Here is a 21,910-nt window from a genome sequence, read left to right on the forward strand (position 1 = left end):
GATACCGGTACCGAATTTGCTCATCCCTAGTTACATGTTATGATGTTATTATCATTGTTGTTGTTGAGGTATGTAACGTTTTGTGTGATGAAGTGGGTATTGAAGTGAAGATATGTTTTGGGTTAGTATATTGTGTTTAATTTTATTCTATGTGATTTGTGTTTTTAACATTATAGAAAATAGAAGATTCAATGTGATTTAGACGGTATATTGTATGATTGATGTGGTATTCAGATGGTTTTAAGGGTAATAGATTAATTAAGAGTGTTACAATTGATACCAAGATCCTCATAAATGAATGAGGAAGAGCATCTTTAAACTGTTTGGATTGTAAATGAAACCTACTATTGATGTCCACTATTGGAGGTTGCCCACATGCAAGAGAGAGAGAGAGAGAAAACTGTTTGAATTGACAAATGGCTACAAACTTTGATGTAAAGGAGAAAGATGAGAGAGAAGGGTCGGGGTTAATATGGAACTGTTTGGATTAGTAAGCACTTGCAAACCATTGTGGATGCTCTAAGATTATTGTTTTGTTGTATTGGACGTTAAGTTCACCTGTTGAAGTTGAGTTTATCATGCAAAAACAGATAGTTGTTAGTCTCATCACGGTTGACCTGGTTGTTTCATTTTAGTGTCACTAAACTCTAAAATAATAAGTATTTGTTTTAGAAATAGGGTTTATAAAAAAGGGCTTCAAAGTCTTGTTTCCTATGTGACGATGCCATGAAGAGGCTTTAAAGCCTCTCCATAATAAACAGCCTAAGTGGAAAACCCCAAGTTGGCAAGTTGCATGGAGGCGTGAATCACTGAATGTACTGTAAGTTGGATTGAAAGAATGGGTCGACTTGCACGATAAACCGAGAGACCAAAATTCATCTATCGCTCGATTTGTACAATAAATACATCGTCTAAAAATAAACACAAATTCGTGTTTGTGTTAGAACTGTCACTTTTACCTGAAACTCGAAACTTAACCCGAGAAAACCCGAACCCAAACTAACCCGATCTGAGAAACCTGAATCGATGTAATTCGGGTTGGTTCTTGGGTCTGATTCCTAGGTTTTGGGTCAACCCGAATAAACTATTTAATTAAAAATATCATATTATTTATAAATATGTATATCGTATTGTCACACCCCGACTAGCACAATGCGGAAGCGTAAAACGGGAATGTAACAGACACCTCTGGTATCAACACATTGTTTATAAATAAACATTACAAACTAATTTACAATATATTACATTTCTTTGTTCTATCATTGTTTTACAGTCTAGGTGATACAAACAAAACTAGTTCATTAACTATACGTTCTTACTACTAACACCCCTGCCTCTATTCACATAGCATCAATCACACACCTTGGGCAAGTAACAGATCACCAAATCATTCCGATTTAGGTACACCTGAAAAGCAGTTTAAAAGGGGTCAACTACTAGAGTTGGTGAGTTTCACGAGTCTCAAGAAAACAGTAATGAGTATTCACAAGTTAACACTTGTAATCATGAAATAAGTATGTATGCATGTAAATGATGTAATTATGCTAAGCTACAGTGAAGCCTTGACTGTATGTGTTGCGTACATCCATTTCCCACGCTCAATCAACCACTGTGGCCCCTTTCCGCCCACAACATGCCCCGGTAGCTATGTTTAACACTACACAGCCTGTTTGTATAAATATGGTCATGTGCAAACGACGCTATGTGACACGGCAATCAGGCCGATTCCGTTTGGGTTTGTCAAACCAATAGTACTATTCACAAGCCACCGGCTCGAAGTTAATCACTGTGATCGTGGGGACTCTCATGTGTTAGCACTTAGATAATTCACATCAATACATGTTTCAGGTATGTATATGTAATCAAACATGTTTTTCACCCCAAAAGTTCGTAAAACTGTTTAAATAGTGGGGTCATGAAACTCACGATTTAGTAGATAATCAGTACTGTATCAGCTCGTGGTTTGTTCGGTTCGCTATTAGTAGTTCCTATAATCAATATTATAATAATATTAATATTTTAATATTATTATAATCTCAATACTAATCTGGGTTGTATAACTAATCTGGGTATAGCTGAAACGCCCAGAAAGTGGCAATAGGCTTAGGTTGTGATGTTGTTCAATGTCTAATACTTAAAACCGAACTTGGCTCAGATTCTCGTTTTCCCAGCTTGGCCAAGTTGTTCGTTTACGCATTCAGAAAACAGTTATGGGAAAATAAGCTTGGGTAAACGTATTGGTTAATAAGATGATTAAGTTATAAAGAAGGATCACATACTGGGGTCCCAGATTAGCCACGGGGCCCGTTTCCGTTTATTCAGTTTGATTTAAGAAGAAACGCGCACAATCCACCCGGATTGTCCAGGTTTCTCATAGAAAAGTTCGTTTTTACATAATTAGTCCAAAAATATGATTTTTGATCACTCTTGGTGTTTTGATATTCCCGCAGATTCGTTAATCGCGAACTTGCCGGTTTTTATGAAAACTAAATTTGTTTAATCTTTAAATTAGCATAATTAATTAACTGTTAATCATTAAATTATGAAAATTTAGCCACTTATCAATTAAAATATGTAGATTTTTATAAAAATATTTCTGGAATTTTTTACTGATTTATTAATTTATAAAAATTCATTTTATCAGCTATATTTCGCCTGAAAATCGTCCGTTTATCCCAAACAATTTCCAAAAAATCCACCAAAATTCCTGAATGCTCAAATCGTGTCCCAAAACAACTTGTATCAATTCCAGAATGTAAAAAGCTTGTGCGATATTCTTTTCGACCCAAATTCCGCTATAAAAATTCACACGAACGCATATACACAAAACACCTTTAGACTTCTCCAAATGATCCCAAAATTCATATGTGATCAAAATACATCAAATTTGAGTTCCCAGAAAATTTTCATAATTTTGAAGTATTTTAGCTATTTTCCCAAATAAACGTTCCAATTCGGTAATAAATTCGCCAAATATTCTCGGATGGTCGAAAAATTACCAAGTTTAAACAGGGACTCATTGACATGGTCCCTGATGTTCCTGAAAAATTTGAAGGCCTAATAATATGCACATCATAACCTTAACCTAAACAGCCCGTAAGCGAGTGTTTCGGCATTACCTTAGCGGGTTTGGCTCGTTTCCGACTTTCTAATCAACTTTTCGAGCTCTTGTGCTCCTATGTAGGCTAGGTACAAGTCCTATATCACAAACCAAGCACCCTTTAACTTAGGGTTTCGGCTAGTGCACAAAACGGAACTTTTGAACTGTAAAAACGCCGTTTCAACCATTTAATCCGTGTTTATGGCCAAAAAAACTATCAAAACAGGTTCCTTACCATGTGTATGATCAAAACATGTTTATGGACCATCTTTGGGATTTTTACATGGTTAGGAATGATTTTTAGTAATCAAGACATGTTTTCATGGTATTAATCAAGGTTAAACAAATACAAAAGTTACTTATTTAAGCTCCTTACCTTAGGGTTCGAAGGATTCTGGAAAATCAGGTTTAGAGCTGCTTGGACCTCAACTTATTATAAATTAGAATGAATAAACAAGCTTGTGGAATAAGTTTTATAAAAAAAATGGGGGTGGGGTGTGGCTGGTCCGATCGGAAGGCTTAAGGGCCCATTTTGGGCCAATTTTCTGATTCTAAAGGCCCAAAAACGAAAAGCTCAATCCAAATTTAGTTCAAGTTCGGTTTTTGGCGCGAAAAACTTATCGGGTGCGTTAAACAGTGCGAAAACGTGTGTTTTTCGGCTAGTTTTGTATAAAATTATAAAAACATACTATATGTTTGTAAAAATCAAAAATATTTGCACGGATCGCTTAAAACATTTCAAATAAGTGTTTGGTAAGTCTTTTTCGGCTTAACGGATGATACAATGCTTGGTTTGTAACTGTCTTTCGCGTTTAAATCTATAGCGGGTAGTTAAACGAGCATGTTTTCGTTTTAACTTGTTTGTTATCGAACTAAGGCCATATTACTAATATTTTAGCTTGTATTAAACGTATATCACTTATAGATGCCCCCCGGGATATCTGGGTCATAACCCGACCCGTTCGGTTACTCGTTCGTTTGTTACGCAAAATGCGTTTATTTGCTTAATCGGTAAATACGTACTGAGGTGTACCTTGTTTTGGCTCAAATGTCACACGTATACTGAACACTTGACACATTCCACATATTATGGTTGATCGACTATTTATTATTTACATTTCTTTTTTATTTATAGCTAATAACAACCGTAATTGAATAATATGTTGCTTTACGGGGGTTATGTTTATTTATTATTTGGTTATTTACGTAACAAGTAAAGGAGAATATGTTGCTTTAGTTTTCGCGTTGTAGCTTTTCTTTACTTTTTTTTTACCTTTTATTTTCTTAGATACCCAAACCCGATTAACCCAACCCGAAATAACCTGAACCCGAAAAAACTTAGGAGATTTGGGTTGAGTTTCGGGTCTAAATGAAAACTTTGAAACCCGAAAACCCGACCTGAAAAACACACCCGAAGAACACCATAGTTTGTCACACCCTTTAACTCGTTTCGACCCATGACTCGTTTCGATCATAGTCTGACCTAACTCGTTTCGACGCCACCCAAACCCATTTGCCACCCCTTTTAAGTTCCAACTTATATAAAGAAAGAAAAGCAAACAACGTCACCTCTTCTTCATCATCTCATATGCGAATATACAAAACCCTAATGAAATCATACTCCTTAAATTGCACGTCTTCTTCAACAAAAAATGATTAACAACATATCCAAAACCTCTAAAATATTCTGCTTCTCGCAAGCTTCCATGGAGGATTCTGATCAGCAATCTGGAGCACTAATTGTCGGTTCCAACGACGACCTTTTAACCGAAATCCTTATCCAGTCTTCCAGTTACCTCCATCATTCGTTTCAAATCCGTATGTAAACACTGGCATCGCTTTTAACTCACAGATATTTCACCCACCGGTATGATAATAATAATAATAACCTTTCTAAATCTATAGGTCTTTTTGGTCCAAATATATATTTACCGTATGATGTTGAAAACCGAAGCGCTCCTCCTTTCCGCGGTCTCGATTTCTACTTTAATCGTTCCAATGTCAGAATCGAGCAATCTTGTAGCGGTCTATTACTTTGCTCTACCATTCACAATGGTGATCTTGAATATTATGTTTTTAATCCCACCACCATGCAACTGGCAGTCATCCCATCGCTCCCCAAAAACATTTGTCCTATGGCTTTGGCATTTCATCCAACGCATTGTGTGCACTACAAAGTTGTTTGTGTTATTTCTTAAAAGCCTGATAAAAACATGTTTCAGATTCAAGTCTACTCGCCTGATACAGGGAAATGGAAGATTTGTATCGAATCTTTCTCTTCGTTAGAATACGAGTGCTACAACCCGGTTTTCTTAAATGGAGCCGTTCATTGGGCTCTCTCTTGCTTACGTAGCAAATTTTTCTACTTCAAATTGTTAGTATTTTAGTGTAACTGGATTAACTGGTTGGTCAATTTAATCATAATAAACATTAAGCAAGTTCGGGATGTGTGGAGTACACACTTGCTTTAGTTTACTGTGATGTTAGGGGCGAAGCCCCTAATGAACGGTGATTCAGGGGCAGCGCCCCTGATTGCGGGGTTCTAGGGGTGGCAACCCCTAGCAGGGTCCAAGGGGCGCTGCCCCTGGCTGGGGTTAAGCTGCCAGGTTAGCTTGGAAATTTTTTTTTCATTAATAACGCTTCATTAAAAATTCATTAGAAAAATGAATTTTATGATTATGTTAACTAATCATAAGTATTATTTGAAGTTTATTTATTTATGTTTTCTAAATTTTGAATAGATAACTGCTTGAAGCAGTTATGCAGTTATCTTGAACTACAACTGCCCTGAAGATATAATACGTTATTGGATTGATCGACAAACTTACTGGTTCATCTTCCTCACAAATTCCATACGAAATTCTTGTCTCAATTTAGAGTTTTATCCGATTAAAGTGTTTTGGAGAACCGCCAAAATAACTTTTAATCCAGGTTGCTATATTGAAGTCCCCAACACAAATTAGATGTTGAACAGTTGCAAATGTTGCCCAAGTCGGTGGAGATGATGCCTTGTGAAACAAATACAATGCATTTTGGGGAATCAAGAGGTCATCTACATTTAATATTATACACTGATGACGAAGAAGATATTTTGCGCTTGAATATGTACGAGATGTTGACAGGTTATTCGGGGTGGTTTGTCAAGTATCGATTACAGCTTCATGAGGTTGTAGGTGCTTTTCCAAATATGGTCGATCAATACGGTTATGATTTTGAAGTTGGTGATGTGGTTAGAGGTAAAGAAGAAGAAGAAACATTGTTGGTGCTGTTGACTCCCGTGAAGATGATAACGTACAACTACAATGTTCATGACAAGCGTTTCAAACAGATACATAGTTACAAAACCCACCGTAGACATTTTCATCGATACATTGAAATTTGAAACCTTGTCTTCGTTCTAAAAGACCATTGGGTTTGCTTATGTTTTTTTATTTATTTTTTTATCATGGTGCTTGAATTTGTTTTAATATGTTGGTAACCTTCTGGTTTATTAAAGTAGTGCGTGTTAGTTTGCGTTTTGCGCGTTTGTTTTAGGTGTAAGAAGTGGTATTGAGATTGTTATTTGAACATGTTATAGCTAGGATCCTTAAGACTATATATTGAACCTGTTCTAGAATCCAAAAGGCTTCATGGTTCTCTTACATGTTTCACTCTTAAAAGTCAAAAGTCAAACAACAGATCAAATGTGTTCCGCCATTATGTTGTTTGATTTGACAAAGGTTTTGGTAGAATAGGTATTTAATATCTTGATGATTGTGGCACAAAGTTAATTATAAGTTTATAACGATCTTTTATTCATAACTCAAACATGAAATTGATTGCGTTATGAAAAAAATGATGGATTGGTGTTTGGGAGAAAGATGTGGAGTGGAATGCCATTTTTCCTCATTATATTATCATGTCCGTGCACACAATAATGTATGTGTATTGCATTAGCGACGGATAACTTTAGCTACGCATTACCAATGACGAGACGAGTGTTATTATTCAATTTTAATATTTATTTTTTTTTATGGAATATTACCAGTGGCATGGTGTTTTCCCATTACAAAATTGGTGGGGTTCAAAACTTTGCAAATGCATAGTTGGGTGTTGTTTAGATGTTGCCTTTTTTTACGATAATGTTTTAACATCTAAAAACCCATCACCGCATCACCATACCGTTTGACTAATAGGTAGTGAATGAGTGAATCGATAAAAACATGTAACTGTGTTTACGAACGGATGGATTTAAACATATGATCCGTTAATAAGTTGGTTATTAGAGTAATGAATGTGAAATATTATAGTATATATGACAGGTTGTTGAAATTCATGGAGTCCTTGCATATTTGTATGTCTTTTGTTCCAGTTCATATTCCCATTCTATATTCTTACTTTCCTTGTTAAACTTATTACTCATTTCCTTAATAAGACACCATTAATATTCATAAATGTATATACAACTTGCTATATACATACACAATATTCATCAATCATGAGATTCATTGTCGTTTGTAACACAATATAGATCAATATGTTCTTTTCTACTTGTCTGCAACTTATAATTCTTTGCACCGTCACAACCTTCAAACCTTCTATCTCACTCAATCTCTCGATCGTTCCCTTTAACGAAGCTTTCTCCCCACTCTACGGTAACCAAAATGTTGTACCATCCAATGATGGTAAATCTGTTCAAATCTCCATGGACCAGAGGTCAACAGACGGGTCGGGTTTTGTTTCACGATACACATACAATCATGGCTTGTTCACTTCCTTTATCAAGCTACCGAACAGCTACACGGCTGGTGTTGTTGCTACTTTCTATCTTCAAAACAATGAACCGAAGCGGGACGAGATTGATTTTGAGTTTCTTGGACATATTGATGGTGAAAAATGGGTTCTTCAAACCAATGTTTATGGTAATGGAAGCATTAATAAAGGGAGAGAAGAAAGATACACATTACCATTTGACCCTTCTAAAGATTTTCACAACTATAGTATTCTATGGAATTCGGGTCGGGTCGTTTTTTATGTGGACGAATGGCCGATTAGGAAAATGGAGAATGTTGAAGGTATGGGAGGTGAGTTTCCATCTAAGCCTATGTATTTGTATTGCACCATTTGGGATGGGTCGGCCTGGGCTACACACAAAGGCGAGTATAGGGTCGATTTACAACGTGGCCCATTTGTTACGGATTACTCTTTTGTCATAAACGGATGTTGTGTTAACCAGTCTGGGTCGACGCTAGCTGAGTGCAATGTCGATATTCCTAGTGGTGAACTTTCTTCAGATGAAAGACTTACAATGAAGTGGTTTAGAGGATGGTGTATGACATATTCATATTGTGATGATAGGGTTCGGTACCCGAATTCTTTACCCGAGTGTGAGGTTAACGGTCCAGGAATGCCGCCTGTATTCCCACCCGTTGAAGCACCAGGATCTGGGGCAAGTAGTAGGTTCATATAGTATAAAAACCTTACCTACAAGGTTCTATATATATTTATCAACGTGTTACTATTGATTGATTTTAAATAAAAACACGAATCGAGTTGGTTCTAATTAGTTCATTAATAAAAGGAGGTCCCTAACGGATATCTGGCGATAAGGTGTCTACCCCTCTGTCTAAGAGGTCAAGGGTTCAGATCCTTGTATGCCCATATAACTCTTTTTATACCCAATAAAATGAAAACAAACTAAACACAACAACGTAATCCTCGACATCGCTAGCAAAACTGAAATCCGAATTTAACAATTTCACATTAATCCAATCGCAATAACTTCTTTAACTTAAAATAAAAAACCCACCCAAACATACCGACCTCACCTAGTAGCAGCTCTAGCACTCATGGACGAATGATAATTTGTGCTCCTTTGTTTCCTATACGAACTGTAAACGTCATCATACTGACTCACTTCATTCGGGTTAGCTGTCGCCCCGAGCCCCAACCGACCCGACCCACTTGAACCGGGCTTCTTCTCTACACTTCCATCTGCAAACATCCCAGTTTCCGGGTCCACCTGTAAATTAGCCGGTGGAGGTATACACGCACCGCCTTTACGAACCACAGGCTCTCGTTCATATTCGTCTTCATCATCACTACCATCAGCCCGCATTGGGCCCTCAGACGGGTTTGGTTCACCAATTTCCTTAAAAAATTTTGAAACTTTTTCTAGAATCTCGGATGTGGGTATGGTAGACGGGGGTATAACTGTCGGGATATCTAACGGGCTCATTGGAGAGTATGGTACTCCACTACCGATTTGCATCTTTCTAACCATTCCGGGAATCAAACCTGGTGGGAATAAAGGGTAGGGCGATACTTTTTCGGTGGCAGCTGGCGGTGGCAGGACATGAGGCTGAGTTGGCAGTTGAACGGGCCCACCATACCCGCCAGGTGGGATTGATGGTGGTAATACAGGTGGCACTTGTGTATCATGATAATCTTGTTTGTCTGGCTGCCAATGCACCACATTTTGTCCTGAACAAAATAGCAAAGTAAATAACCAATTAACATAACTACTGTACATGTTTGTTTGACTTTGATTTTGACTTTACCTGGTATGGTAGACGAGTCAGTCTTGTTAAGTGGGCCATTCAGCATCTCATTCTCGAGTGCGCGTATAGTATCAGGATCATAAACTTCTTTTGATGCCCAAAATTGTACAATTTTCTGCAACCGTGACTGATTTTCATCTTTGTTTATCGGGTTGTGGTAAATTCTTGCAAGCATGGAACCTAAAACATGCCTAAATGCAAGTGCCTCGTTATCAATCTCGTGAGGGTTCACACGTCTTTGCAAGCTGCAGTTAAGTATCAAAAATCAACGTAGGTTCATAAGTCATAACTGATAGTAAATAATAATATTATTGATAATACCTGTCAAATAGGATGTCATTAGCAAGGTAAATAATATGCAACTGTCTTTCAGGGTCATCAAGTGAATACACTCTATCTCTAAGTGCCTCTGCTAAAGCAGGTGCAAATGGCGATCTCTGCATGAACCACATTTTGGCACCTTTAATAGACTCTTTGGTGCCTGTGAGACTGTTAACCACATTATTCATTTCTGCTGCCACGTCAGCAGGGAGTGGGCCAGAGAGACCTTTGAAAGGCCTAGAAGACTGGTCAAACTCAGGCCGACCATGACCAAAAGGCTGAGAATGTTGATGCTGCTGCTGTTGTTCATAATATGGCGGATACTGGTGTTGAGGCAGTTGATGTGCACCAGGACCTGGGGGTAAATGTGGGGAGTTGTAGATAACAGGATTAGAAGTGTGCAGCATGTTAACGGATGGCGAAGGGAAAGGCGGTGGGTTAAACATGGCGCCAGGTGGGCGGGTAGCTAACCAGAGTTTGTAGCGGTAGTAACCATGGCCATCACCGCCAAACAAGAAACTATAAGCGGGATTATCTTTCTGTTTATCCCGGATCATAGCTTCAAACTCGGGCCCGTTTTTGACAGCGTACTCGACAAGTTTATCAATGCATTTTTGTTGTTCAGGGTCGGATGGTGGGGCGGCAGGTGGTGGTGGTGCATCGTTTGGGTTATGGAATTGAGGTGGAATATGTGGCGATAAAGATGGCGGCGGTTGTTGGTGGAGAAGGTGGAGATGGGGGGCGGGGTGAGGGTGGATTTGTGGCGGTTGCATGAGGGGGTGGCGGGGGAATTGTTGGATTTGAGGATGTGGTGGTAGATAAGGAGGGCCACGAACTGAAGATAGAAACTGTTGATGTTGTGGGTGATAACCGTAAGGCGGTGGCTGCTGCTGATGCTGTTGCTGTTGCTGCTGGATGTTGGCGGCTTGCTGCTGTTGTTGTGCAAATGCCATGGCGGCGGCGGCAGCCGCAGCATAATCATGACCCTGTCGATCCATTAATCGTCAACAAGATGAGTTCTTGAAAGATACCTAGCATGAAGTAAAAGCATCACATTGATTAAGAAACAATGACACTAACGTATAACTATGAACTATGATAAAGATAACTATACTATTGGACGCCTGAACACGAATAACCGAAGTTAACACGTGTAACCAATGTCGCTCCCGTAACTGGCACCTAAACGTGTGTAACGGCGCCGGAATACACACAATTGACATTAAACATGTGTAACCGACGTCACGCGTTACCAGATCTGGTTACTCGTACGGAGCCAGTTATGCATCAGTCTTTGAGTTAGAAGCTGGGTTTCACGCGTTAGGTGGCGCTGGAAGCGCGCTTCCTGACCTAGTACGCGCAACTGGCTTTAGAATGGGTGTTTCCTGGCATTTAAACACGTATAACCAATTCATCATGCTTAACTGAAGCCGGTTACTCGTGTGGGACGTTGGATTAAATGCATACTGAGGCCTGTTTACACATGTTACGTGGCACTGGACACACTTTTCCAAGCCCCGGTATGCGAAACCGGCACCAGAACGTGCGTACCCAACGCCAGAATGCGCTTAACCGATGTTAAAAACCAAGAAGTAAAGCTGAAATGTACAATAGTTTCAAAAAAAACAAAGATTATACCAACCTGTTTTGACCCAAAGCCCATCCTGACCCGAGCCAAAATAACCTTTTTTTCAATCGACCAGTTCCAACCCTAACACGTTCTGGCCCATGCCCGAACCCTCCTGATTCGACCCGTTTTCCAATCCTAGACTAGATGATTAAACAATATAGCATTTCAAACCAATTTGTAACTTCCTCTCTCTTAACATTTAAAGTGTTAAAGCCATATGTTCTATAATTGCAGCCAACTAATTCAACAAGTAAAACACACATGAACTAGGCAAAGCTCAAACAATATAACTATAGCTATATTAATTAATTATATATCTACATAATTAGCGCCCTGCTTGCGGTCCGCGCATATAATGTATATATGTGTGAACCCTCGAATGGGCAAAAGTGAAATTGCACTAATTTTGACGTTATTTTACTAATCTCGTGAAAATAATGTTAAAAGCGGTGGAAGGTTACTCAGGCATCATGTGGTGGCGTTGATAGTCGAAAGACAAGGGTACATGCACCAATCGGCCGGTGTCCCGATGGTTGAGTGTTATGTGCCGTGCCTTATGTCTAAGGCTTGATGCAAAACTACTTTCGAGCTGGGGGTCTCACCGGAAGCAGCCTCTGTATTCCTACAGAGGGTACATGCACCAATCGGCCGGTGTCCCGATGGTTGAGTGTTATGTGCCGTGCCTTATGTCTAAGGCTTGATGCAAAACTACTTTCGAGCTGGGGGTCTCACCGGAAGCAGCCTCTGTATTCCTACAGGGTAGAGGTAAGGCTGTCTACATCTTACCCTCCTCAGACCCTACCATAGTTTTGCTATTGGTGGGATATACCGAGTACAATGATGATGATGATATATCTACATAATTAATATCTTAACACCAAAATGTTTTGAAATTAAGCTACTAAGCATACAAATAGTTTTGAAATAAAGTAATTACACTACAAAAAATTACTTACTCTGTTAACAAATTATGGAGTAATAATAAGTGTCACTTAGCATAATTACTCTGGTTATTTGTACGGTTTGTATTTGATCCAAACACATCAATTAGAATCATTTAATCGGCAAAGTTTAGGAAACAAAAGATTATAATAAATAAAAACCCTAAAACATGGATACGCACTTGAGGGTAGAAATTAGGGCTTGTAATCCAATAAGAAGATCTCAAAGTCGTTTTTGCCGGAACTAATTGGAGCTCCGGCGGTCGGAGTAGCGAAGATTGACGGAGCAGTTGCCGGCGTCAGCCGGAGATTCGAAGATTGGTGGTGGGCTTGATTGTTGTGGAGTCTTCAGGTTATTTTAGTACTTAACAAATTGTAAATTTCTTAAAATTCTGAAAAACAAAATTGAAATATATAAAATAAAAAATTAATATTTAAAAAAAAAAGAAGAAAAGAAAAATACCGGAAAATATATTCGTTCATCGTGAGTGGTGAGGGGGGATTAGGCTGTCACTTTTACCCGAAACTCGAACCTAACTCGAGAAAATCAGTACCTGAATCTGAGAAAAGGCTAATCCGAACCCGAACCAAAGTAATCCGGGTTGATTCCTAGGTCCGAATTTTAGGTTTCGGGTCACCCCGAACAAACTTTTAGTTTTAAAATCATATATTTTTTTTTATGTATTGTAGGCTTAGTCTTGGCCGTTGAAATTATCAAAATTTAGTCCAAATCGACTGTTTTTATTCCACATATTATGTATCAATTGGTTATTGATTATTAATGTTTCAATTTACAACTAAAATCAACTTTAACCCAACAACCTAATCATGACATACTGAAGACGATTATGTCGGTCTTGTTTATTATGGTTGAACTTTATTAAATTTTAGGTGCTGTTTGTTTTTTAAGACAAAAATTGTTTGCAATCTGATTTCATGTCTGCAACTAAAGATGTGGTCTGAAGGTTTGCAATATGAAAATATAATACTGTTTGTTTTATAAACTGAATATCGTCTACATAAGCTGAAAATTAGTTACCTATCATACACATCACAGTAGATACAAGTCATTTAACGTCTGTAGACTGCTAAAATAATTGGTGATGGTGTACGAACTGTAGAAGTGGGTGGTGGTGGACGATTGGTGGCAGACGGTGGGTGGTGGTGGACGATGTGGGTGGTGGTGGCGGATGGTGGGTGTGGCGAACGTTGGGTGGGTGGTAGTGGACGGTGGTTGTGGCCGACGGTGGGTGGTGGTGGCGGTGGGTAGTGGTGCTGATGTAAGGTGGTGGTGGGTGGTGGACGATGGTGGTGGCAGACGGTGTAGGTGGTAGTGGTGGACGGTGACGATGGGTGGTGGTGGTGGTGGGTGGTAGAGGACGATGGTTGTGGCCGACGGTGGGTGGTGGTGGTTACGGATGGTGGTGGTGGACAGAGGGTGGCGGACGGTGGGGGTGGTGGTGGTGGTGGTGTTGAAGTGTGAAGAAGTTGAACAATAACTTATTTTCTAAGATCATAATTAAAAACATTTTTCATATCCCTTTTTAAAAAAAAAGACAAACAGTTTCCAGAAGCTTTTGTCTGCGTAAGCCCCTTGCAGACCTTTAAAGCAAAATCAAATAGAATCTTACTCTTTTTATGATGTTTTATCGGTTTATTTTTGTTTTGTTATTGGTTTATTTACATTACTAGTAAAGAATAATATGTTACATTTAAATTTAGCAATGTAGTTATTTTTTTCTAGGATACTCGAAACTCAATTAACCCAACCCGAAAAAACCCAAACTCGAATTACCGGAACCCGAAGAAACCGTGATAGATTTGGGTTGGAGTTCGGGCCTGGATTTAAAACTTTCAAACCTGAAAAACTCGATCCGAAAAACTAATCCGAAGAACACCCCTAGGGGATGCATCATTTCGGCTCACATTCACAGGTACGCGATGTCGTCTTTGCGTAGGGGTATGAGAGCAGGCGCTATTTGACTCTGCTCGTGCTAATTATCTTTTTATCTACAAGTAGCCGTTTAACTTTTATTACTAATCTTTTAATTGTTAAAACTGTTTTCTAAAATAAAATGTACCGCTTGTTACTTAGTAGCTAGGTATAACACGTAGTGAGTGAGTGACTTCCTGCTGATCGAACGTTTATGCAGTTATGCGCCCTCTCATCACTCATAATATTTGTAAGAATCCAGCAATTTATAACCCGTTATCAAATCTATCTTAAAAAATCATATATAAAAATAGATTTTCAAAATGTTGCATTATATGAAATCATACTAACTTCACTTCTCACATTATGAAACAACTCAATTCCATATTCATGCCTCTTAGTATAATTTAGAGTTGTTAGTTAAACCTTTTCAATCTCTTAGGTCAAGGAAAAAATTACTTTTGTTTGCATAATATGTATCTTAGACTTCTTTTAAGACATCCAACAAGGTTTAGGAATGAGGTTGCACATGGCCAATATATTAACAATATAATTTAAGCTTTGTTGTTAACAAGAGAGGATAACGTACTAAACCAAATGTAATACAAAGATGCACTAGATCGTTCCATTGATCAAAACTAATACAAATAGAGAAGCAAATAGCATGGGTACACAACATGACTTACATAGTTCAACTTCAAAATTATATGAAACATACAGACAACTAACAAATTATAGCAAATGCAGGACAGGTAATCACGTACTCCTCGATTGCGCCCATTATTAAAAAAACTGAGTCAAAACATAGAAAACATAAGTTAGCCCGCAACGTTTACATAATCATGTGAGGTGATCACTATTTATCTATAACTATGCGGTAGATATTGATATCACTTGATATATCGGTGATATATCAGTTATTGGTTTCTTGGTAAACTATCAGTCAGAATATAAGTACATATAATATCGATGACATTGACCGATATTTGATGGATATCTGACCGATATCTCGCTGATATTTCCGATATTAGGGTTTTAAGTCTTAATTATCAATTTTTGGTGTTCATTGTTATTGTTTTTAAGTCTTAATCAGTTCCTACATGCTACGATTTTTAGTATTTTACAAGTTGCAAAAGGTTAATTTGTTAATGATCAGAGAGTATACTAAATTATTAGTGTTAAATTGCTATCTATATGAATTTTTCATGATATTAAAATTACCGATATTCCACCACGATAACTGATATCTCAAATATCGGTCATGACCGATATCCGATATTTTTTCGCATTAACTGCTTAGATCTATAATACCATGAGTTTTGAAGACCGATTCATCAAGCATCTATTTCTTGACTGACGATGGATGTACTTTCTTTCTTTTGATTCCCGATATCTGGATGGATCTTCTTCCTTAGCATCTTTCTCATCAACTGTAAACATAAATAGCAACAACCCACATTAAAAGAAATTAGTTACAAGACATGACACCTTAGCAAAGTCTCACATTGCTTTATTTGTGCACAAGATGTTAGGGTATACAAGAATACACCGTCTCAAATAATAACGAGTTTTGGGCGTAATAATTATGGATGAAATGAGAGGTACACGATTAAGCGTTTCTCTTGCAGGTAATACAATAACGGGATTAGAAACAAATTAAGATCCTTAACTCGAATACATGAGGTATGTGCATCTTGTAGTGTTCAAATAAGAAACTCACTTGTTTTGTTTTCCTGAACGGTTGAGCTAAACCATCTTTTTCGAGCTTCTTCTTCGTCTTTGAGATCAAGAAACTCTTGATGGATTCATTGTCGTTATTACTATTACTATTACTGCTACTATTACTGTGATCGAAACTTTGATCGTACGATCATCAACTAACTCGTCATTCTTGAATGAGTCACTTTCAGAATCTGCCCGAAACAAGTCAGCAAGAGTGGTTCGCTCTCCACTCTTCATGATATTAGTTGCATCTTTCACAACTTCATTTTCTTGATCCTTGTTAGCTTTAGCTACATGATCTTCTTGATGATCAAACCCATGACTAGAATCTTTTTGCACCAATATTGGAGATTCCATTTTTTCATCATTATCGTCAAAAAACACCACTTGATTACACACAAATGTGTCTTCTTTCGGCTTAAGATCTTGAAAAAGATCGTGCCCCAACGTGCCAATGGCGAGTATACCTTCTCTCCAGCCATCACACGCACCGACAAATCCTTCATTTTCAAGTAGTGCTACCTTGTCATAATTATCAGCATCCTTATTTGCACCTTTATGAACAAATTGACGATGGACCCAACCGAAGATCTACGGGTTAACAAAAAAAGCAAAATGTAAAATGTAAAATGTAAAATGCCAAATGCAAAATGAAGTATTTAGTTATATGATATATAAACTTAATAACATGTAGATGTATAATGAATATTAACCATTGAATACCTTCATTTTTCTTGTTATTTGAATGAAGTTTAAGTTGATAAAGATTAAGAAGGAACATAGAATATGTTTTATTTGTTGGATGCATGGTGGCGACAACGGACAAACTGTTAATAATAATAGGGTTTAGGTAAAAAAAGGACCAAAGTGGAAGGGGGGCTAACGTGGTTGGAGTCTTGCATTGTGACACGTATGTACGAAATGTTTTTGTGTTTTTTTCCCTTGATAAATTCATTGGGATTAGTTGGTTAATGTCTTGGTAGTTATAATATATTTTGAAACGATAGGCAATGTTAATATGTATGTATTTATGTTGTTAATAACTAAACATAGTGATGTGCATACAAGGACGAGTGTTTAGCGGTACAAGCGATTTTGTCTAGTTAGTTGATCTGGAAATCTAGGAATGACAAGAATTTCGAGGGGAAAGCTTTCTCGGTGGTCAAGGTGATTAACGAAATCAAAATAACTTCATTCTTGAGGGTAAAAAGTCAGAGCAAAAGATCTACGTTGGAGTGAGAAAAATGGTGTAAGTTTAATTTTTGTCAATTTACTAATGTAACTTTGTGTTCGGTCCTTTGGCCGTTTATTTTCTTGTTTATTTGTATTTTAGGGCTCTTGTTTCTTGTAAGTTGTTCCTTTTTCTTCTTTTATTGGGCTTTCAAAAGAAGTAGCATGCATACGAGCGGTGGTTCAAAAATACACATTTCAAAAGGTCCCTTTCTTTCTCATTCGATCAAATTTAATATATGTGTGTGAGAGGGCCAACCCCTCCGCCCCATTATATCCGGAATTTTGGACGAACACCTCTCAATCCAAAAGGGAATGGGCCCTCCAATGGGGCGTCCATCCAGCTTTTTCACGTGATCATCCATGTCTCCATCCGTTTTTTTACGATGTCCATGCTTGAAAATTTGGTTGAGTTTGCTTTTTTAGTGATGTCCATGCTCGTCCACGTCTCCATCCGTTGAAAGGAACATGGGTAAGTTCTTAAAAAATGTTTCCATCGTTATTTTCTATATTTGTTTATAATTTTCTGAAAGGCCCCTCACATTTCATATTTATATGTATTCTTTATTCAATTAAAGTTTTTACCCTTTTTTAATTATGTTTTCGACTTCTTTCACTGGTATCAGGAAAAGTTAATGTACAAATTTGGAGCAACCTTGCGGAGGGATCTAAAGCAATAACAGAAACAAGTTTGTAGTGCACACACTCTGTTTGATGAAATGCCATAGCCATAGACCAGACATATTTCGGGACCAGTGGGATGAATGCCAATTGCTTGGTGGTGGGATTGAAAACATAACATTGCGACAAGAACAACAAAGTAATAAACCGTTACAAGATTGCAGGATTATGACATTCGAGCGATTAAAGTAGAAATCAAGACTACGGAAAGGAGGGGTGCAGTTTTCAACGTCGAACGGAACATATAAATCATAGTGACCAAATAAACCGACAGATTTGGAAAGGTTATTATTATTATTACTATCATACCAATGGGTGAAGTATTTGTGAGTCAAAAACAATCGTCAGTGTTTACATACGGATTTGAAACGAAGGATGGAGGTAGCAGGGAGTCGGATAAGGATTTCGGTTAAAAGGTCTTCGTTAGAACCGATAATTAATGCTCCAGATTGAGTCGAATGAAGATCGGAATCCAAGCCAGAGAGATTATTGAATTTAAGGAGTGTATTTGATTTAGCAAAAACATTTTTAGTGTTAAAATTAATTAGTATGAAAAGAAAAGGCAAAATAAATTAAAATATGAACCAATACTTTAGTGACATGTGACCATGATGGTAGTGGGCAAACTAGTTTGTGGTGGCATACTAGTTTGTCCAAGTTTAGTGATTTTTCTTTTTTTTTTCTTTTATTAAATAGTGTCCCAATCCAAACCACTCCACCAATAGGAGAAGTCTTAGCACCCGATGAGGTGTATAAAGTCGGCATAAAGTTCGAAATTTGAAACTCCATAAAGTTATCGTGAAGCCACTTTAGTCTTTTAATTAGTTATTTTTTGGGAAATTTTGAAATTGTTTCTTTTTAACATAAAGATTTAAGAAGTTTGGTCCCTTTTTGTTTTAGACATCATAAATGTATTATCCAAATAACTTATCATGAGTTGGGAGATGTTCAGAATTGCTTATTTTATGTAACTTAAAACGTATAACTTTTAGAAAAAGCTATAAGCTGTCTAGTATTTGGAATGCTTGTGAAGGTATAAGTCAATAAGTCAAAATATTACAACTTATTGACTTATGGGAAAAAGTCATGAGGAGGGGAAGTAAGGAATCCAAAACACCCACTAGATTAATTATGTGGACGGGTATATTCACCGGTCAATGATAAATATGAGATGTGTTACTAAACATGAAACACCAATTTTACTCGTGGAAACTAAATTCCATATATTAACTATGGATCATATTATTATGCGTGTATAAAAATGAGAAAATATAAAAAAAGAGTTTTTGTGATTAAAATAAAGATAAAAATAATGGATGTGAAATGTTTTTAAAATAAGAGATAAATATTTTAAAATATGGTTTTTATTTAAATTATAAAGTAGAAAATAGTAAAGAGGTTATGAATGCTATAATATTTCTATACTAGACTCAGTGTTACGGTGAGGGCATTGGCGCCCCTTCACATGTGTCAATTTGATTAGGTTCCAGGCAATATGACGTCTTCTTCAAGTCACACAACAAAGAGCCTTATAAACGTTATCAAGAAAAAAAAGTAAGATTTCATACTTACGTCTTCCGGGTCCATCAAATTCACCAGCCCACATAAATGTAAAGTTTGTAAAAGGGGGCCTAGTTTATTACTCTAAAATACAAGTTTTTTTCTTTTTCAAAGATTTTGGGGGCAACCCAATTATTGTAAGCTGTTTGTTGCTAAGCAGCTATTACATGAGTAGTGTGAATGAACATTTGACGAGGTACGGGGTTTAAGTCTAAGGCTCTGAGCAAAGCAGTGATAAGAATGGAGTTGATTGTTTCCATGGAGTATTACCCGGACCCAAGTAGCATATTCGTTTTAGTTGATCATGCACGTTTTATAAAAATGATAATTTTGTTATTGAAAAGATAATTTATTCTCCTCAATGCTTCTATTTACATCACGTTAGTAGCATGAACCGTTAGGGGGTCTACACAAGCCAAACAAGTTATGAATTGTTTGATTTGTTAAAAAGCTCAAATCAAAGCTGTTTGGATTGGATTGGATTGGATTGACATACAACGGATCTTTTGTTTTAACTTTTTTGACTTCAAGAGTCAAACATGTAAGATAACAAAGTAGCCTTTCAGCTTCTTGCTCATCATATACCCATCCTTAGTGATCAATGAATTCAATAAATAGATAACAGTTTCTTTATTTTATTCATTTATTATTTTTTTTAACGGCCAATACTTTTTTACACTATATTTTAAGTAAGATTAAAACCCACACCCTTTTAGTTGAAACATTTGAAACTAGACTAAACTAGTTGTTGTGATAGACTAATAGGCCATAGTGCCATACGTCTGTTGTTGTTAATAGCACCTTGATAACTTCACTAATATTTTAAAACACAATCCAAACCTTAATAGAAAAAACATAAACAACCCTGCTTGTCTTCTAGAAAGAAGATAAGGTTTCGATGTAACAATGAACACTTGGGACTTCATACTCGCAGTAGTCGTTTTTTGTCTACATATAACCCCTTTAAACTTTTGTCGTGAACATTGTACCTTATTCACTTTATAGGAGTAAACAATCCCAAAAACGTTTCTTCTTCTTTTTCACCTCTAATAACATCGACTTGAAAAACACAATGGTATGGATATAGAAAGTTCCCGAAATCATTCAGGCTCTGATATTGAAACTTCAAGCACGGGAAGACACTTAACAGCACATCAAGCTGTAAATCGATACTTGACAAATCACCCCTAGTGATCCCTAAACATCTTGTACATATCTACAAGCAAAATATCTTCTTCACGATTCATGTGTAATATTAAATGTAGATGACCTCTCGATTCCCCCAACATACATTGTCAATATTTTATTACACACCATCCCCTTCGGCACTGGTAACATTTGCAACTGTTCAACATCTAATTACAAAAATACACATTCAAATGGGCCTTTTCTTTCTCATTCGATCAAATGTGTGTTGAGGGCCAACCCCCTCCTCCCCTTTCTATCCGGAATTATGGACAAATACCTCGCAATCCAAAAGACAACCCTCCAATGGGGCGTCCATCCACCTTTTTCACATGATCATCCACGTCTCCATCCGTTTTTTAGCGATGTCCATGCTTGAAAATTTGGTTGGGTTTGCTTTTTTAGTGATGTGGATGATTGAAAATTTGACTGAGTTTGCTTTTTTAGTGATGTTCATGCTTGTCCACGTCTCCATCCGTTGTAAAGGCAAACTTGGGTGAGTTCTTAAAAAGAGACTTCATCTGTTATTTTCTAAATTTATTTCTAATTTTCTAAAGGGATGTTACATCTCATAGTTATATGTATATCTTTATTCAATTAAAGTTTTGCCCCCGTTTTTAATTATGGTTTCGCTTTCTTTGACTTGGACCTACACACAAAGAATAATAAAAAATAAATATCAGGGATAAATAGTGCAATTGCGGATGAGTATGATTTCGCATAAATTTTTGGGGTCGGGTATCGGGATGGGGTATGAAATAGAGTGAATTTTTAACCTATTATATATATATATCAAAAAGTAACATTTGGTTACCTCACACTTTTCACTATTCATGAAAATGTTCACTCTCCACCGTACACGTGTTATCCGACTCATATTATTCTCTCTTCTCGACTCCTGATTTGTTTGTTTTGCTTCTCTGGTAACATTTAGGCGAACATTCTGCCTCTCTACTTCATAGTTGTTTAGTTAAAACATGAAGATGCGAGTGTGATTGTGTGAATGCTCATTTAAGAAACAGAGTAAATAAAATACTTTATCCGAAGAAATTTATAATTTAGTACGAT

At 37.2% G+C, this 21,910-nt stretch overlaps 2 protein-coding genes and 2 pseudogenes across 2 annotated transcripts; 1 reads left to right on the forward strand and 3 right to left on the reverse strand.

Moving 5' to 3' along the window:
• Positions 1–21,910, reverse strand: part of LOC143628996 (F-box protein At5g07610-like) — an 82,197-nt pseudogene that overhangs the window by 47,403 nt on the left and 12,884 nt on the right.
• On the forward strand, positions 7,617–8,549 carry LOC143628979 (putative xyloglucan endotransglucosylase/hydrolase protein 28 pseudogene; annotated as a pseudogene).
• LOC143629030 (SUPPRESSOR-OF-WHITE-APRICOT/SURP RNA-binding domain containing protein 1-like) lies at positions 8,760–10,985 on the reverse strand. Its single transcript, XM_077098420.1, has 3 exons — positions 9,961–10,985; positions 9,640–9,884; positions 8,760–9,562 (listed from the first exon to the last, which is right to left on the reverse strand). Exons 1-3 carry the CDS (start codon positions 10,956–10,958, stop codon positions 8,904–8,906), a joined length of 1,902 nt encoding a protein of 633 aa, XP_076954535.1. The 5' UTR covers positions 10,959–10,985; the 3' UTR covers positions 8,760–8,903.
• On the reverse strand, positions 15,714–16,915 carry LOC143628980 (protein TILLER ANGLE CONTROL 1-like). The gene is made up of 4 exons (XM_077098398.1): positions 16,910–16,915; positions 16,347–16,777; positions 16,185–16,302; positions 15,714–15,894 (listed from the first exon to the last, which is right to left on the reverse strand). The coding sequence occupies exons 1-4, from the start codon at positions 16,913–16,915 to the stop codon at positions 15,799–15,801; spliced, it is 651 nt and encodes a 216-aa protein (XP_076954513.1). The 3' UTR covers positions 15,714–15,798.

The sequence above is a fragment of the Bidens hawaiensis genome, unplaced genomic scaffold, assembly GCF_021521415.1.
Source record: "Bidens hawaiensis isolate Kalapana, Puna unplaced genomic scaffold, B.hawaiensis_p1.1 tig00005142_1, whole genome shotgun sequence".
NCBI lineage: Eukaryota > Viridiplantae > Streptophyta > Magnoliopsida > Asterales > Asteraceae > Bidens > Bidens hawaiensis.